We start from the raw sequence: 15,051 nt of genomic DNA, 5'->3' as shown, positions 1-15,051 counted from the left end.
GTGTAATGTCGTTAACGTTTGCAACGATTTCACGTGTGTTCTTACGTTGTAAGTAAACCGATCAAGTGGCTGTGTAATGACACGACTCAAGTGATATGATGACATCTACTCACTGTGAAGATAACAAAAACAACAAGCAGGACAGAACAGAAAAATGGTATGTATCTGCTTGTTGCAGCAAAAGCGCACATGAAAGCCTTCAAGACCATCATCATACACAACATATGTCGATGGGCACTAACCCCATGGCAGGTTGTTGTTAGGTGTGGAGATATGGTTTGGTGACTACAGGCAAAGGAAGACCTTGAAGGAAATTGTCATTTAAGTCCTTCATATTTTCTTTTTCTACAACTGCTACTAAGCTACAAATATGACAAGATTGTTGTTGCTACTTGTTATTTTTCTTTTGCCATTTGGAAACAGACAAAAAGCAAAACAACAATGACAGCAATAAGACAATGTCATTGACAACCACTACACACATGAGTAAGTAGGTGAGTGAGCTGAGCTACCTACCACAAATGGAGGTACTTTTATGGATGAAATGCAGTTAATATACACTTTCTCAGGAAAATTGCACAACAATTGTTTGATATCCTTGAGAAAGATAAAAGTTTCCGCCTGCCGTCACAAGAAAAAAAGATGATATAATATTGCCTTAACCCGAGAGTCTATGCAAATCCATTTAAGATAATTTCATCAACAAATTTTGCTCAGGTGTACAACAAATTTCCAAATGGTAATTCTAGTGAAATTTGACAATACCCAACTTTATCTAAGAACCGTTATTAAATATAATCTTCCTTATGAAATAAGCTCTGCTCCTGCCACTGCCTTTGTGTGCAGACATTAATAATAATAATCTCAAATCAAATCAAAAAGAAGTTAAATACTATTTACTTTCCTCAACTCTCACCCTCACACTCACCTTCCTCACTGCCTAAGCAGCTGTCGTTTAAATTGTGTACTTAAACTGCAAGAGGGAGTGGCGAACAACTGCCAATGGTCTACAAGTTCACCATTATCCTCGAAAATGGTCATTAGAAAGCGAAATGTTGTCTTTGATGTGATGATGACTAGCCAAACGTTTAAAGTTTATACTGCCAGCCTGTCTATCTGTGTATATGTGTTTGTGTGAAAACGAATAACCAAGTAGAACTCGTGCAGCAAGTTAAACCACGTTAAAGAACATTTAAGCTACTTATTATTTGCACTCTTTTAGAAATAAAAAATTAGACTACTAGAAAAATTGAAAACGGGATTTTGAAATAGATGAGAAAAAGAAAGAAATTGAGATTGTTAGAACTTTATTATTACTGACCTTAATGTGGTTTACTTCAAAAGTTTTGGAAGTTTCAGCGTAACTTTTTAGCTGTTTGTGAGGCAGGTATCATTTTTTGAGATATGAGGGGAGAGGTAACAACTTCAAAAACAACTAAAATTATTAGTTTGATAACTGGGCTTAATTTTGGTCAGAATGTGGGGGACAGATCCGGCTGTTCATCAATATATATACACAATAAAAGGCCCAGCGCACTTCCAGATTCATTAGAGAATACTATAAACATTACACTGTGCAACATTTTTAAGGTAATCTTGTGCAAACAGTTTGAGCTTAGGATTTTTTGAAAGTACATACCCAAACGACAAAACCCCTAGTTGGATTTTGTTGTGTCAGATCCAGCTTGGATTTTATGGTCCCATATAAACATGGTTAAATATTGACTTCTTAAAGAAATTCTGGGCTGTATCTCTGAAACTCATGTGAATCTTAAACTGACATCTGAAGCAAATTTGTAGATAAGGTCAAGAATAAAATATTTGGAGAAATAGTGAACTCAAAAAACTACATTTATTGCTTCAAATTTTATAAAATATCGAAAATTTCCATATTTTGTACAGATTTAGCACCATATCTCCAAAACCTTTAATTTTTTCTTAATATTTTCTTTTGGAAAAATATTCGCTGGAATATAATACACAACTCTTCAGAACATGTCATTGCTGTAAAATGCCTTTATTTTTCAACGACGATTTAATAAATATGTTAAAAATGTAGTGAAATCGGAAATGCGAAAATAAACTGTTGGTGTGAACTATGTTTAAAATACGTGCTGTAAAATATATGATGCAAAGTACCGCTGAAACAACATGAAGTAAGCATTTTTCAGAGTGTTCTGAAGAATTATACAACAAAAGCAAAATAAAGACAAAAATTCAAGTAAAAAATTTGGCTTGGGTTTACCGAAATATTGTATTAGAATACCGATGCATATTCACTCTATATTATCGCCGCGACTTCATAAATGTAGCACGACACATCACATTGCGCAGCAATTGCCAAATTTCTGCGGTGTCACCACTTGTGCTGCACAACAATTGACATTTCTTTAGTACTGTTATGCCAACTGACATTTGCAAAGAAAACAAGAAAAATACATAAGAAACAATTAGAAATGACGGATTTGTGGTAATTATTTAATAGAATACACCTATTTTCAAAAAACCAAATTTTACAAAAACTAAACAAAGCATGTTTGCGTTCATAAATGCTGCAAAATTACATGTCTCTTTTTTTGACAATGTCAGTGTTGCCACACATATTTACCTTGTCTTTTTATGATGTTGTCATTTTTTGCGTTGTAAATACTGCATTTATGAAGTCAGCCTATATTTTGCGAATAAGCCATTACCATACCTTTTAGAGAATATTTATCACTGTATAATATGGCTTCCACTGAAATTGAAATTTCCACTCCGGACATCCAAAAAGCTTCTCACTACTGGAAATATCTGTTTTAGAACTTCTTTGTAATAGCCTAGACAGACGGCAGTCTTAATTTGCATTAACAGCCTTAATTCAAATTAATTTGAACATTATCCCCTTTCTTAATGCGCAAAATCAAAGGAAATTTAAACTGAATTAAGCAATTTCATTATGGCAATGCTGTTGAAAATCAATTGTCTTTTGTAAAATTTCCATGTTTAAGAAAATAAAAAGGGAAAGCAAATCAGCAATTTTCGCGTTTTTTCAAAATAAGTAGTGGTCTTTCGCGAGTAGAATAGCAGCTAATCGTTTTTCACGCCTTTTAACAAATTTCTTTTTCAAATTTGTATTTTCACAAAAAATGCCATTACCCACCATACCAATTCTATCGAAAATTATATCTTCCTCAAATGTTTTTTAAAGTTTTGCAATATTTTTATAATATTAAAAAGACTCAAAAATATCGCGAATAAATTAAATTTATTTTTGCTTCATCGTGGTGAAAAAAATCAAAGGTAGAAAGTGTATTTGTTTCGCATATTTTGGCGAACTTTTGTAAAGTTTTATGAAATGGTCTGCTGGGTACAAAGAAACAACACAAACAGCTGTTTCATAAATGCAGATACTATCGTCTGTCAGGGTGACAAATGAATTCAAATTAGGACATTTTTAATGCAAATTAACTCTGCCGTCTGTCTAGGGTATAAGTTGTCGTGCGCAATTAGGGTGAAATATATTAACGCCCAAGTTCTTTCCAATAGTGAGAAGCATTTTGGGATTTCCGGAGTGGTAATTACATCACGATTTTATAAACTTTTGTACACTTCGACTATCAAAACTTACATTTTTGAAAAAAATGGTAAATATTCTTTAAAAGGTATGGGAATGGCTTTTGCGTAAAATATGCGACTCTAGGAGACAGTACGCTTCCAAAAAAACTTGTTGAAAGAAAACGGCAAGTCTTGTCCTTGTCCTTTTCGTCCTTTTTTTAAGAGCCGCTATAAAAGTACCATAAGATAACGTCTTTCAGCTTCGAACTGTTCTGCAAAAATGTCGCTCAGAAAATTTTAGGTACGGCTCTTATTGACAACTAATCGATTTTGTGGCGTTTTATAGTCATTTTTGACATTTACCCCTGTTTGCTCGGAAAAAAACTGTGTATTGTGTTTTTGTATGTTCTGTAAAGAATATACAAAAAAAACTAAATATAGTCTTTTTCTGAACAAAAACAGGGTAAATACACAAAACGACCACGAAAACGTGACAAAATCGATTAGTTGTCAATGAGAGACGTACCTAAAATTTTCTAAGCGACATTTTGCAGAACATTGCGTTTTAGGGTTTTTTTTTTTGGTTTTCCCGATTTTGCTTGAAAACCGCAAGTCCTATCGAAAGGGGACTAAAGCAAATGTAGTAGCTATGAAAATTCTCTACAAGATTGACATGGTTGGTTGGTTGGTTTACGTGGTGGCTATAATCTTCATAGCCTCAATTAGTACGTTAAAATATACCGTTTTGAAAACCACACCACTCGGGTAGAGATTGTTATTCCGTTATAGAATATTGGTAAATTATATCCAGCCTGATGAATTGAGAAACCTCAGAAGGTCCCCCAGACCTAGTTCGGTTGTCTCAGCAAGATCGTGTAGGAACGGTCGTCCAAGAGTTTAAATCTTCTTTGCAATTGTGCAGGGCAGGAGCAGAGGAGGTGTTCAACCCTTTCTTCCTCTTCTTCGTTTCCGCAGCTGCGACAGTAGTCATTGTGTGGAATATGTAAGCGCTTTGCATGGTTAACAATGGCCCAATGACCGGTTAGCACCGCAATTAGTCTTGCCAGGTTCCGTCGATTTTGGCTAATCAGGAACTTTGTACGTTTGATGTTGTAGTGTGGCCATGTAGATTTCGATATTTTGCAGGTTTCAGTCTTGTCCCATCTGATCTCTGCTTGTGAAAGATAGTATTTGAAGATATCCCCTTTAACTACTCCCATTGGTGTTGCGACTGACGCCCTTGGAAGTTCGTAAGAGGCAGATCCCGCTCCAGCTAGTTCGTCTGCTTTTTCGTTTCCAACAAGACCCTTATGACCTGGGATCCAAGTAAGAACTACTCTGGTCAGAAGCCCTAGCTTAGCAAGTTCTTCTTTACATTCCTTCACCAGCTTTGATGTGACAATGTTTGACTTCAATGCTAGGAGCGCCGCTTGACTGTCGACAAAAATTCCTATTGAGTTTGGTGAGGGGTGCTGTAAAAGTATATTACAAGCTTCCTTTATAGCCAGTATCTCCGCCTGAAAAACACTGCAATCTTCAGGTACACGCAGAGAAAAAATATTTTTCGCTTTTGTTGGAACAAAAATATATGTTTTGGTTCCAAAAATGTATTTGTTTTGTTCAAACATTGTAATCCAAATCCAAAAATACCATCTTTTGTTCCAAACATAGAAAACAAAAACAACTTTCGAATTTCCGCAATATTGTTAAAATCGTTAACAATACCGATTGTAGGAACTATCATAATCTAATTTTGTTTACAAAAAGTATTGTCAATACAGAAAACCAGCCCAGAAATTTTTGATTTGAGTGCATATACTTCTCATATACACTTTTCGCATAACTTGGATATAAATGTCGCGTATAATATTGCAATCATTGATGAACACAATACATGATTTGCTGCATTGGCTGACAACAAAGACAAACAAAAAGCCACAAGAACCCACCACAACATAAGGAATAATTAAACACCATAACAAACATGAAAAGGAAAGAAGAATGAAACAAAACAGAAACAAATAAAAACAAGAGTCTCACAAGTACATACACACAAAAACAAAGGTAAAGGCAGCAAGCATGTCATACAAACACACCACAACTCACCAAAATTGTTTTTTCAACACGGCATCGAATAGCGAGAGAAGAGAAACAAATTTTCGAAGAAAAGAGAGAAATATTGTTCAGTTGACACAAACTATTTTTGGATTTACAATACTACATGAGGAATCCAACAATATGTTAACAATACATATTTTGCTCTTGGAATATTGTTGGATCAAACATATTTTTTTCTCTGCGTGTACCTTTGTGGATTTAGATATGTTTGCTTCTTCCGAGTAGACACCAGAGCTAGACTCCACAATTCATCTTAGAGCCGTCCGTGTATACAATGATGTCGTACCCCGTCAGTGGAGTTCTATTTTTCCATTCTTTCCTGCTTGGAAATTTAACTTTAAAAGGCTGATCAAAAGTTATTGCAGGTGTGCAGTAATCAGCATTAGTTGCTATTTTTCCTGGTAGTTTGAGAAGCACACAGGCATGTCCGTAAGCTCTGTCTCTCCACGTTCCTAGAGCACGTAGCCTTGCAGCATTGCAGGCCGCAGTTGCTTTGATGTGTAGATCTATTGGCAGTATATGCATCATTGTATTGAGGGCTTCAGCCGGACAAGTTATCATTGCCCCATGTCACCCCGATGCATGCCGATCTTTGTATGCTGTATAGTTTTCTCTGAATTGTTTTCTTTCCCACTGTTGGCCACCAAACTAGTGCTCCATATGTGAGTATTGGTCTTATTATGCTGGTGTACATCCATAACACCATTTGGCGTGATCTGATAGTGGTATTTCTTGACCTCGTAGTCGAGGAAGATTGGTGATTGCATATTTGATTTTTGTAGTAAATAGCACCATCTCAGTCTTCCCTGGATTCACCCCCAGACCACTACTTGTGGCCCAGGTATCCAGTGATTTCAGGGCTCCGCTCATGATGTCACTCAGCACGGACGGAAATGAACCAGAGACGAGCATTACCACATCGTTCGCATAAGCAACCACCTTAATCCCCATATGGTCAAGTTTGCTTAGGATTTCATTAATCACAAGAAGCCAAAGCAGTGGCGAGATCACCCCTCCCTGTGTGGTTCCTCGATTTACGTGCTTCGACAGCATGCTATTTCCCAGTGTGGCATTAATGACGGCCCCGGAGATTTGTAGGGAGAGAAGCTGTTAATAGCCCCTGTGACTTTACTCGGACTTATTATCTTTTCGGCTTCAATGTTGTCTTTATTTATATCTGTATTGGTTTGCTCTTCGATGGTTCTATCCGTACAACCGGAGAAGTGCGTCGTAGGAAGGATTTCAAGAGATTCGGCCGAGTTTTCTGACCAGGTACCGTTATTTCTCTTTATGTAGGAAGGATTTGAGTGACCCTTTGCCATAACTTTGCTTAGTCTGGCTGTATCTTTGGTGCTATCTAGAGATCCACAGAATTCAATCCAGGATTGCTTTTTTGCCTTGGCTATTTCTTTTTTGTATTCCTTAAGCTTATCCTTATATGGCTGTCAGGATCCGCTTTGGTAGCCGACGTTGAATGCTTTTCTTGATTTTTTTCTTAGCCTTGATAGCTCGGACGTCCGCCATGGTGGATAATGTTTCTTTGAGCGCGTCAATGGGCATGAGACTTTAAAAGCTGTATCTAAGGATTTCTCTAGAATGGATACAGCCTTTTCTATATCTGCTGCGGTTTCATCTGCATGTGGACTATTTGGAACTTTTTGAACTTTTCCCAGTTCGTCCTTTTAGGATTGCGAAAACAATTAGTGGGCGTTGCCTTTTCAGATATGTTGAATAGTATCCAATTGTGATCTGAGAAGGACCTCTTATCGAATACTATCCAGTTATCTATTTCAATTTGTCGTCTGTTTGTTACTAGCGTGAGATCGATGACCTCCTGCCACCCCTTAAAGTTCTCCGAGCTTGGAAATACAAAAGTTGGGTTAGTACCTCTGTTGCATATTGTGATGTTGTTAGCATTTATGAAATCTAAAACTGACTCACCTCTGTCGTTTGTTTCAGTGCTGCCCCACAGCGTATGTCTTGCGTTAGCGCCGCAGCCAATGATTATAGTGTCGTGTGGTAGAATGGCCCCCATGAAGATCGAGACCTCGCTTGGTGTAGCTTCCCTTGAGCGGGCCATGTAGCAAGAGGCAATAAGGAACTGCTTACCGTTTTCCAGTTCCACAAGATTGACATTCATGATGTACTCTTAATTCTTACCGTTATTGAGAAATATAAGTTCAAATTGGGACAATGCATTGGCTGTATCGTCTCCTTATAAAACAATGTCATGACTGCAATTTCCCAACTTAAACTTATATATCTCGAAAATGGTACAACCTCGGAAGAAATGACAAAAAACAATCATGTAGAGAATTTGCACACCTAAAAGATTATTTCTAGTCCCATTTCGAAGAGACTTACCATTTTCAAGCAAATCGTGAAAACTTAACAAAAAAAGCTAAAAATGTGACTTGAACATCTATATATCTCAATAATGCTAAAACCTAATAACAAATCATAACGGTCAATCCTCTAGAGAATTTTCACAGCTACAATATTTTCTTTATCGCCATTATCGCGAAAACCTGAAATAAACCTAAAAATGTGAATTTTGACCGCGATTTATTTAAAAATCCCTCCAGCGATTTTTTCTTGGTTTTGGATTTTTCTCACCTATGAGCATTGCTGTTTCAAAATCCGCAAAAACATCCAAGGTGTAGGCGGTTTTTACTTAAAGTTGGTTAAGGCGCACCATGTATGAACTTGTTTTATAAGGCAGCGATTCAGTCAATGCATTGTCGCAATTTGAACTTCTATTATCAATAACGGTAAAACCTACGAAATTATGATAAACCTCAATCTTGTAGAGAATTTTCATAGCTACAACATTTTCTTTAGTGCTATTTCGAAAGGACTTGCGGTTTCCAAGCAAAATCGCGAAAACCTGAAATAAACCTAAAAATGTGAATTTTGACCGCGATTTTTTTTTAAAAATCCTTCCAGCGATTTTTTTCTTGGTTTTGGATTTTTCTCACCTATGAGCATTGCTGTTTCAAAATCCGCATAAACATCCAAGGTGTAGGCGGTTTTTACTTAAAGTTGGTTAAGGCGCACCATGTATGAACTTGTTTTATAAGGTAGCGATTCAGTCAATGCATTGTCGCAATTTGAACTTCTATTCTCAATAACGGTAAAACCTACGAAATTATGATTTCTTTAGTCTTATTTCGATAGGACTTGCGGTTTCCAAGCAAAATCGTGAAAACCTAAAAAACCCCTAAAATGTCGATTTGATACCCGATTTTTTTGTTTTTTTTTTTTTTTAATTTTTCTCATCTATGAACATTGTAGATTCAGAATCCGCAAAAACTTCCCAGGTGTAAGCTCCTTCCATTTACAGTTGCTTCAATAGCACGGGTGCAACAGTTCATATCTTGTATAAATCCGAAAAAATGGAGGTTGAAAAAAATGTTGTAGGGGGTTCTATTCAAGTGAGGGGCAGTGTATACCCTCGTTAGCCTTAAGACTGAGGGTACAACAAGAAAAGCTTGTGTAGTACTTGACAACAGACCATTAACCTCAAAGCACCAAAGCCGATGAGCGAAAGAGTTAATCAATTACCAAATGAGTTTATAGTAGGGCCAATTAGATAAAACTTGACATTGATAGGGTCTAAAGTAGGGAGCGTGTCACGATAGTGAAACTAAAAAACAACAAATATGCCCATAAACAACTAAGCACTTTAGTGACGACTAGTTTCTAAACACTTTCCAGTTGTTGCGGTTTAGAGTCACGATCGTGACACGCGCCCTTCTCTAATATAACAGCAAAATCAAACCCGCCAAAAAAAGCATGAATCAGGTTCTGCGTGTGGATAGAAGGAGTCAGCGACTCGACTAGGTTTTGAAGAATACTCTCCAAGGGCCCCAAATTCATTTGAAGTAAAAACAACCTTCAAATTCAGATGAAATGGAAACGTCTGTCTTTTCTGTGCGCACTCAGTGTGTGGAAAGAGGTGAAAATCACTTAAATCCTGAAAGCACGGAAACCTAGTCACTCTGCGCCGAAAGAATATACCTATAATTCTCCTCAAGACACTTGAAAGATTAATCGACTTGATTGAGATTATGATCCATGTGGACACCATCTGTCTTAGCAACTCGCAACATGCCTATATTAAGGGTAAATCCGTGCAAACAGTTCTACGTGAGGCGGTCGGTTATCAACAACATACTAATGGAATTGGACAATCTGGGCACTAAAGTTTAGCCTACGCGGATGATGTAGTATTACTGATTACTGACAAATTCCTCTCTACAATTTTCTCCCTGATGAGTTGCTGAGAGGTGGAATTTATGCATAGTTTTGGAGGTATTAATTTAAATGAATTACATTATAATAACTCCTCTATCACCTCATGTGCTGATTCAAAAATGCGGTTGAACAATTGCAGATATGTACTGGACTGGGGTTAAATTATCTGTAATAAATAATAATAATATGTATCTTGTAATAAATCAAATACAATTACTTGGGTTTGAGATGCGGAGTAAATTCGGGATGCGGAATAAGTTCGGGAAAGTTAATTTCAATATGTGGTCGGACAATTAGTCAGCTCAAGAAATTATTATTATTGGGCAGCGATTAAGAATCGCTGCATCTCGATACGTTTAAAAATATTGATGTCGTTGTACAGCAGATACAGCTCGTGGTTCATGCGACGTCGATATTCACCGTCAACGCAGATTGGTTCGTAGATCTTTCGAAGAATTTTTCTCTCAAACACACCAAGCACTGCCATGACTGCTTGCGCAAGTACCCAGGCTTCGGAGCCATACATCAGCACGGGTAGTATCAGTGTTTTGTAGAGCGTTATTTTTGTTTGACGAGATGTGGCTTTGTTTTTAAACTGCTTACTTAAATCAAAGTAGCATCTGTTTGCCAATACGATTCTTCTTTTTATTTCACAACTGATGTCGTTTGTTGTGTTTACGGAGGTGCCGAGGTAGACGAAGTCTTTTACTACCTCAATATTATAGGAACCAACTTCCACAGTCGGTCCGAGCTCAATGGACGCATTGCGCGTCGACACCATCAACTTGGTCTTCTCACCGTTTACCGCCAGACCCACTTTAGCAGATTCTCCTTCGACCTTCATAAAGGTATCGGTTACTTCTTTTACTGATCAGCGTAAGCAAGTAACATGTGACTATTGGTGTAGATTGTGCCACTTCTTTTGACGTTTGCCTCTCGTATAACCTTTTCTAGCAGGATGTTAAAGAGATCACACGAAAGGCTGACTCCTTGTCTGAAACCTCTTTTGGTACCAAACTCTTCGGAGAGGTTCTTTCCTATTTTAACTGATGACCTCGTGTCTGTTAAAGTCACTTTTGCAAAGCCGGATGAGCTTTGCGGGGATACCAAATTCAGACATGGCTTGGAATACCTTTGAACGCAGCGGGCTGTCGAAGGCTGCTTTATAATCGACAAAAAGGTGGTAGGTATCGATGTGCATCTCTTGGGTCTTCTCCAGGATTTGCCGCAGGGTAAATATCTGGTCAATGGTGGACTTGCCAGGTCTAAAGCCGCATTGGTATGGTCCAATTATCTCGTTGACCATAGGCTTTAGTCGTTCGCACAATATCCCTGACACGATCTTGTAGGCAATAGGGAGTAGACTTATGCCCCTGTAGTTAGAGCATACAGTCTTATCTCCCTTCTTGTGGACGGGGCACAGGATACTCAGGTTCCAATCGTCGGGTACTCGTTCTTCCTGCCAGGTGGTGCTAACTAGCTGATGGATACACCTTATCAGCGTGTCGCCTCCGGTTTTGAACAGCTCGGCTGGTAAGCCATCGGCTCCTACTGCCTTATTATTCTTCAGCCGATTTATTGCTGTCTTTACCTCATCTTGGCTGGGCGGTATACATTCAATACCATCTTCTGGGATTGGGACTGTGGTATCTTCGTCGTCTTCGCTGCTATTGGATACCAACAGTTTTGAAAAATGTTCTTTCCATATCCTGAGTACACTATCTGTATCAGTTACCAAATTACCTTGCTGGTCTCTACAGGAGGATGTGCCTGTACCAAAGCCATCAGTTTGATGCTTGACTCTTTGGTAGAATTTTCGGACTTCATTCTGGCTCCTGTACATCTCGATTTTTTCACACTCCCGCTTTTCCATCTCTCTCTTTTTCCTGCGGAAAAGACGTTGCTCCTCTCTCCTTTTCTCCCTGTATTTCTCTCGTGCGCTACGCGTTGCTACGGATTCTAAAGTAGCCCTATATGCCGCATTTTTCTCTTCGGTGGCAGCACGACACTCCTGATCATACCATGGATTCCTTGGTGGAGGCCTCTGGTATCCAAGTATGGATTTTGCGGCTGTTTGCATGGAGTGGGCAATGCTTTGCCATTGCGCTGATATGTTATCGGGATGAGGAGTGCTTTGATTAAGCAATTGGGCTAGTTGAGTGGAATATGCTGTGGCTATCTGTTGTGATTGCAGCTTACCGATGTCTAACTTTCGTGTTGTGTCTGTTCGTATTTTGTTTGCCACGTTTAAGCGGGTGCGTACCTTTGCTGCAAGAAGGTAGTGGTCCGAATCAATGTTTGCGCCTCGGAACGATCGCACATCCAACACGCTCGATGAATGTCTTCCATCTATCACAACATGATCAATTTGATTTCTAGTTTTCTGATCTGGAGACAGCCAGGTGCCCTTATGAATATCGAGATGATTAAATCTGGTACTGCTAACTACCATGATTTTTGCAGCTGCAATGTCTATCAGCCTCATACCATTGACAGATGTTTCACTGTGGAGGCTGAATTTCCCGACTGTTGGGCCAAAGATATTCTCCTTTCCAATTTTGGCATTAAAATCGCCTAGAATGATTTTAATGTCATGGGCAGGGCAACGGTCATATGTTTCTTCTAAGCGCTCGTAAAATATATCTTTGGTCTGTTCGTCCTTTTCTTCAGTGGGAGCATGAGCGCAAATAAAGCTGATGTTGAAGAATTTAGCTTTTATTCGAATTGCAGCAAGTCTTTCATTCACTGGAGTGAAGCTGGATACCAGATGTTTTAGTCTCCGACTAACTACAAATCCGCAACCAAACTCATGCTTTACGTCATGGCAGCTATAATACAGTGCGTCACATTTAGGTGTTGTTGTGACGCCTGTCCCAGTCCATCGTATTTCCTGTATGGCAGTAATATCGGCCTTGTACTTTTCAAGTACGTCTGCCAATGCGAAGACTGCACCTTCTCTATAAAGAGTGCGAACATTCCAGGTACAGATTCGCAGATCATGGTCCTTAAAACGTTTGCGATGTTCGTCAACATTAGAGGGGGTTGTTTTCCTTTTCTTTCGTTTTTTCATAGTATGCTGTTTTTTTCTAGGGGAGGGTTACTAAACCGACGCCCAAACCCAAGTTTTTAACGTTCTTATGGGAGAACGCGCGGCACATGTTAGCTCACTACCTTTAACAGGTGTTAAAGGCAGTTCCCCAGGTGACACCACGGGGAGGTCAGTGTCCACTTGAGATGAAAGAGGGACCAAGATAAATCCTGGGCTTTGCCATGTTAAAACCGGTCAGGACCGTTGCTTGGTATCTTCCATCCCCTACGTCACCCGAAAGATTCAGATTTAATGCCAATTATTTGTTTGACATTTGCTTAAGTTTGTAGCTTAAAAGATGTAGTTTTAAATTGACAATTTACAATAAAGTTTGTTTAGAACTGGGAGTATCCCTAATGATGATTAGTTACAATTTCTAATGATTTGAAATTCGATTTAAGGAAAAAGATAAAATACTATATAGTATGCTAAGGTCTAAACATTTTTAGACAATAATGTTGAAAATTTAAATCTTGTTAAAATACGAGGAACTCGTATTCGAATGGTGTTGATTATAGATTCAGATTTGCAATTCAGCTTCGCCTTTAAATGAACCCATTTATTTCAGATCATATATTCAGTTGTGGGGCGTATTTTCTGTTCTATGAAAATATAAAATGGAAGCTTGTATGTTAAAATAAACACAAAATAAATTAAAAATAAATAAAGAATAAATAAATAAAGAATATCACTTCAAATTTTCATAGAACAAGAATCTAGCGTCAGGATTGTAACCTAAAGAATTCTTCTTAAACAATTTATAACAAATGTCTCCTTTTCCTTTTTTTATTTTCTTCTCAAACAGCTGGTCTCCAGTAATCCAAATCAACGAAATTGGCGTGGGATACTCATTGCCTTGTTGGTCATAACAATAGTTTTAGCTTTAATTGTAACATCTGTGGTGAGTATGGCAAACAAAATATTTTTTGGAAAACTTCCCAAATTGCAACGAAACTCCTCCACACAACCCCTTTTTTGTGTCACGGAATGTCCGCAAGTAAAGCCCAACAAATATTTCCCCCCACTCCACCACAAAGAAAATCACTCACAAAAAACTTCCTTGTAAAAAAAAACAACTAAGAAAAAATGAATTGGAATTTAAAACAGAAATGTTTTGGCATAACTGCATGTCAATGTGTGCCACAACATTAAGAATGAAAACGAACAAAAAAAAAACATGCAAACGTTTAATCAGAAAAAATGCCCACAAGAAAGAAGTACAAAAAAAAACAATAACAATACCAAACTAAAGCAAAAACCAAACAGAATCCTTTACTTTTTTTGGTCGTGTAAACTTTATGTGTGCCTTTTTGTCTTTCTTTTTCCTTTTTTCTTGTTGTTTCTTTGTAATGTAACTCTGTATGTGTATTTAATTGTATATTATGTGCGTGTATGTGTGCGTGTGTAACCTTTAAATAATTCCGTTTGCTGGGTTTGCGGGTGTGTGCGAATGTTTTCGTTTTTTTATTCTTCTCGAATCCCATCATTTTCTTTCATTTTTGTATGTAAATCTGAAATTGGTTAAACAAAAATTCTGATTTCATTTGATCTTCTTAACGACTCCCACGTCTTTGTTTTTGTTGTACTATGTTGATTATCCTTTTCTTTTTATGTGTGATGTGTGGCACTTAAATTATGTTTTTTTTTTCTTTTCTAATTTCTTTCTTTTTTGGTGTATATAATATTTCTTTCTTGCAATTGGTGTTTTCAAAATTTGTTGGGTCTTTTGTCTGTGTCATTCTTTTTCTTCCACTTCTTGTTTGTTTGTGTGTGTTTGTTTCGTTTCGTTTCTTTTATTTGTATTTCTTTGATTTGTTTGTGTACTTTGGATTATGAATAGAAAACATCATATAAAATTCTTGCTTTTATAAAAGGTACTGCTCACCCCACCCGACGAGGGTCCTAGAGTCAAAGGCCAGCGTCTCAAGTTACAGGAAATCGTTGATGGCGCATTTATGCCTCAAAAATCCAATGGCACCTGGATAAATGGTAAGTAAAACGGGCTTTAAATCTATCAATACCTCAAAAGCTTTAGAGTTGTAAAAAAACAA

At 37.7% G+C, this 15,051-nt stretch overlaps 1 protein-coding gene across 6 annotated transcripts in view; it reads left to right on the top strand.

Annotated features, from left to right (window-relative positions):
* The window catches only part of Dpp10 (Dipeptidyl peptidase 10), a 174,295-nt gene that overhangs the window by 132,000 nt on the left and 27,244 nt on the right, over nt 1–15,051 (top strand). For all 6 annotated transcript variants that reach the window (XM_073966552.1, XM_073966553.1, XM_073966557.1 and 3 more), the window contains 2 exons: nt 13,806–13,901; nt 14,875–14,989. In XM_073966552.1, the coding sequence (XP_073822653.1) occupies nt 13,806–13,901; nt 14,875–14,989 (211 nt within the window). The remainder of the gene's footprint in view (nt 1–13,805; nt 13,902–14,874; nt 14,990–15,051) is intronic.

This window comes from Musca autumnalis, unplaced genomic scaffold, assembly GCF_047663935.1.
Source record: "Musca autumnalis isolate F117 unplaced genomic scaffold, ASM4766393v1 scaffold_2, whole genome shotgun sequence".
NCBI lineage: Eukaryota > Metazoa > Arthropoda > Insecta > Diptera > Muscidae > Musca > Musca autumnalis.
The sequence above is the reverse complement of the archived record's forward strand: the minus strand, read 5'-3'. Positions and strand labels throughout refer to the sequence as shown.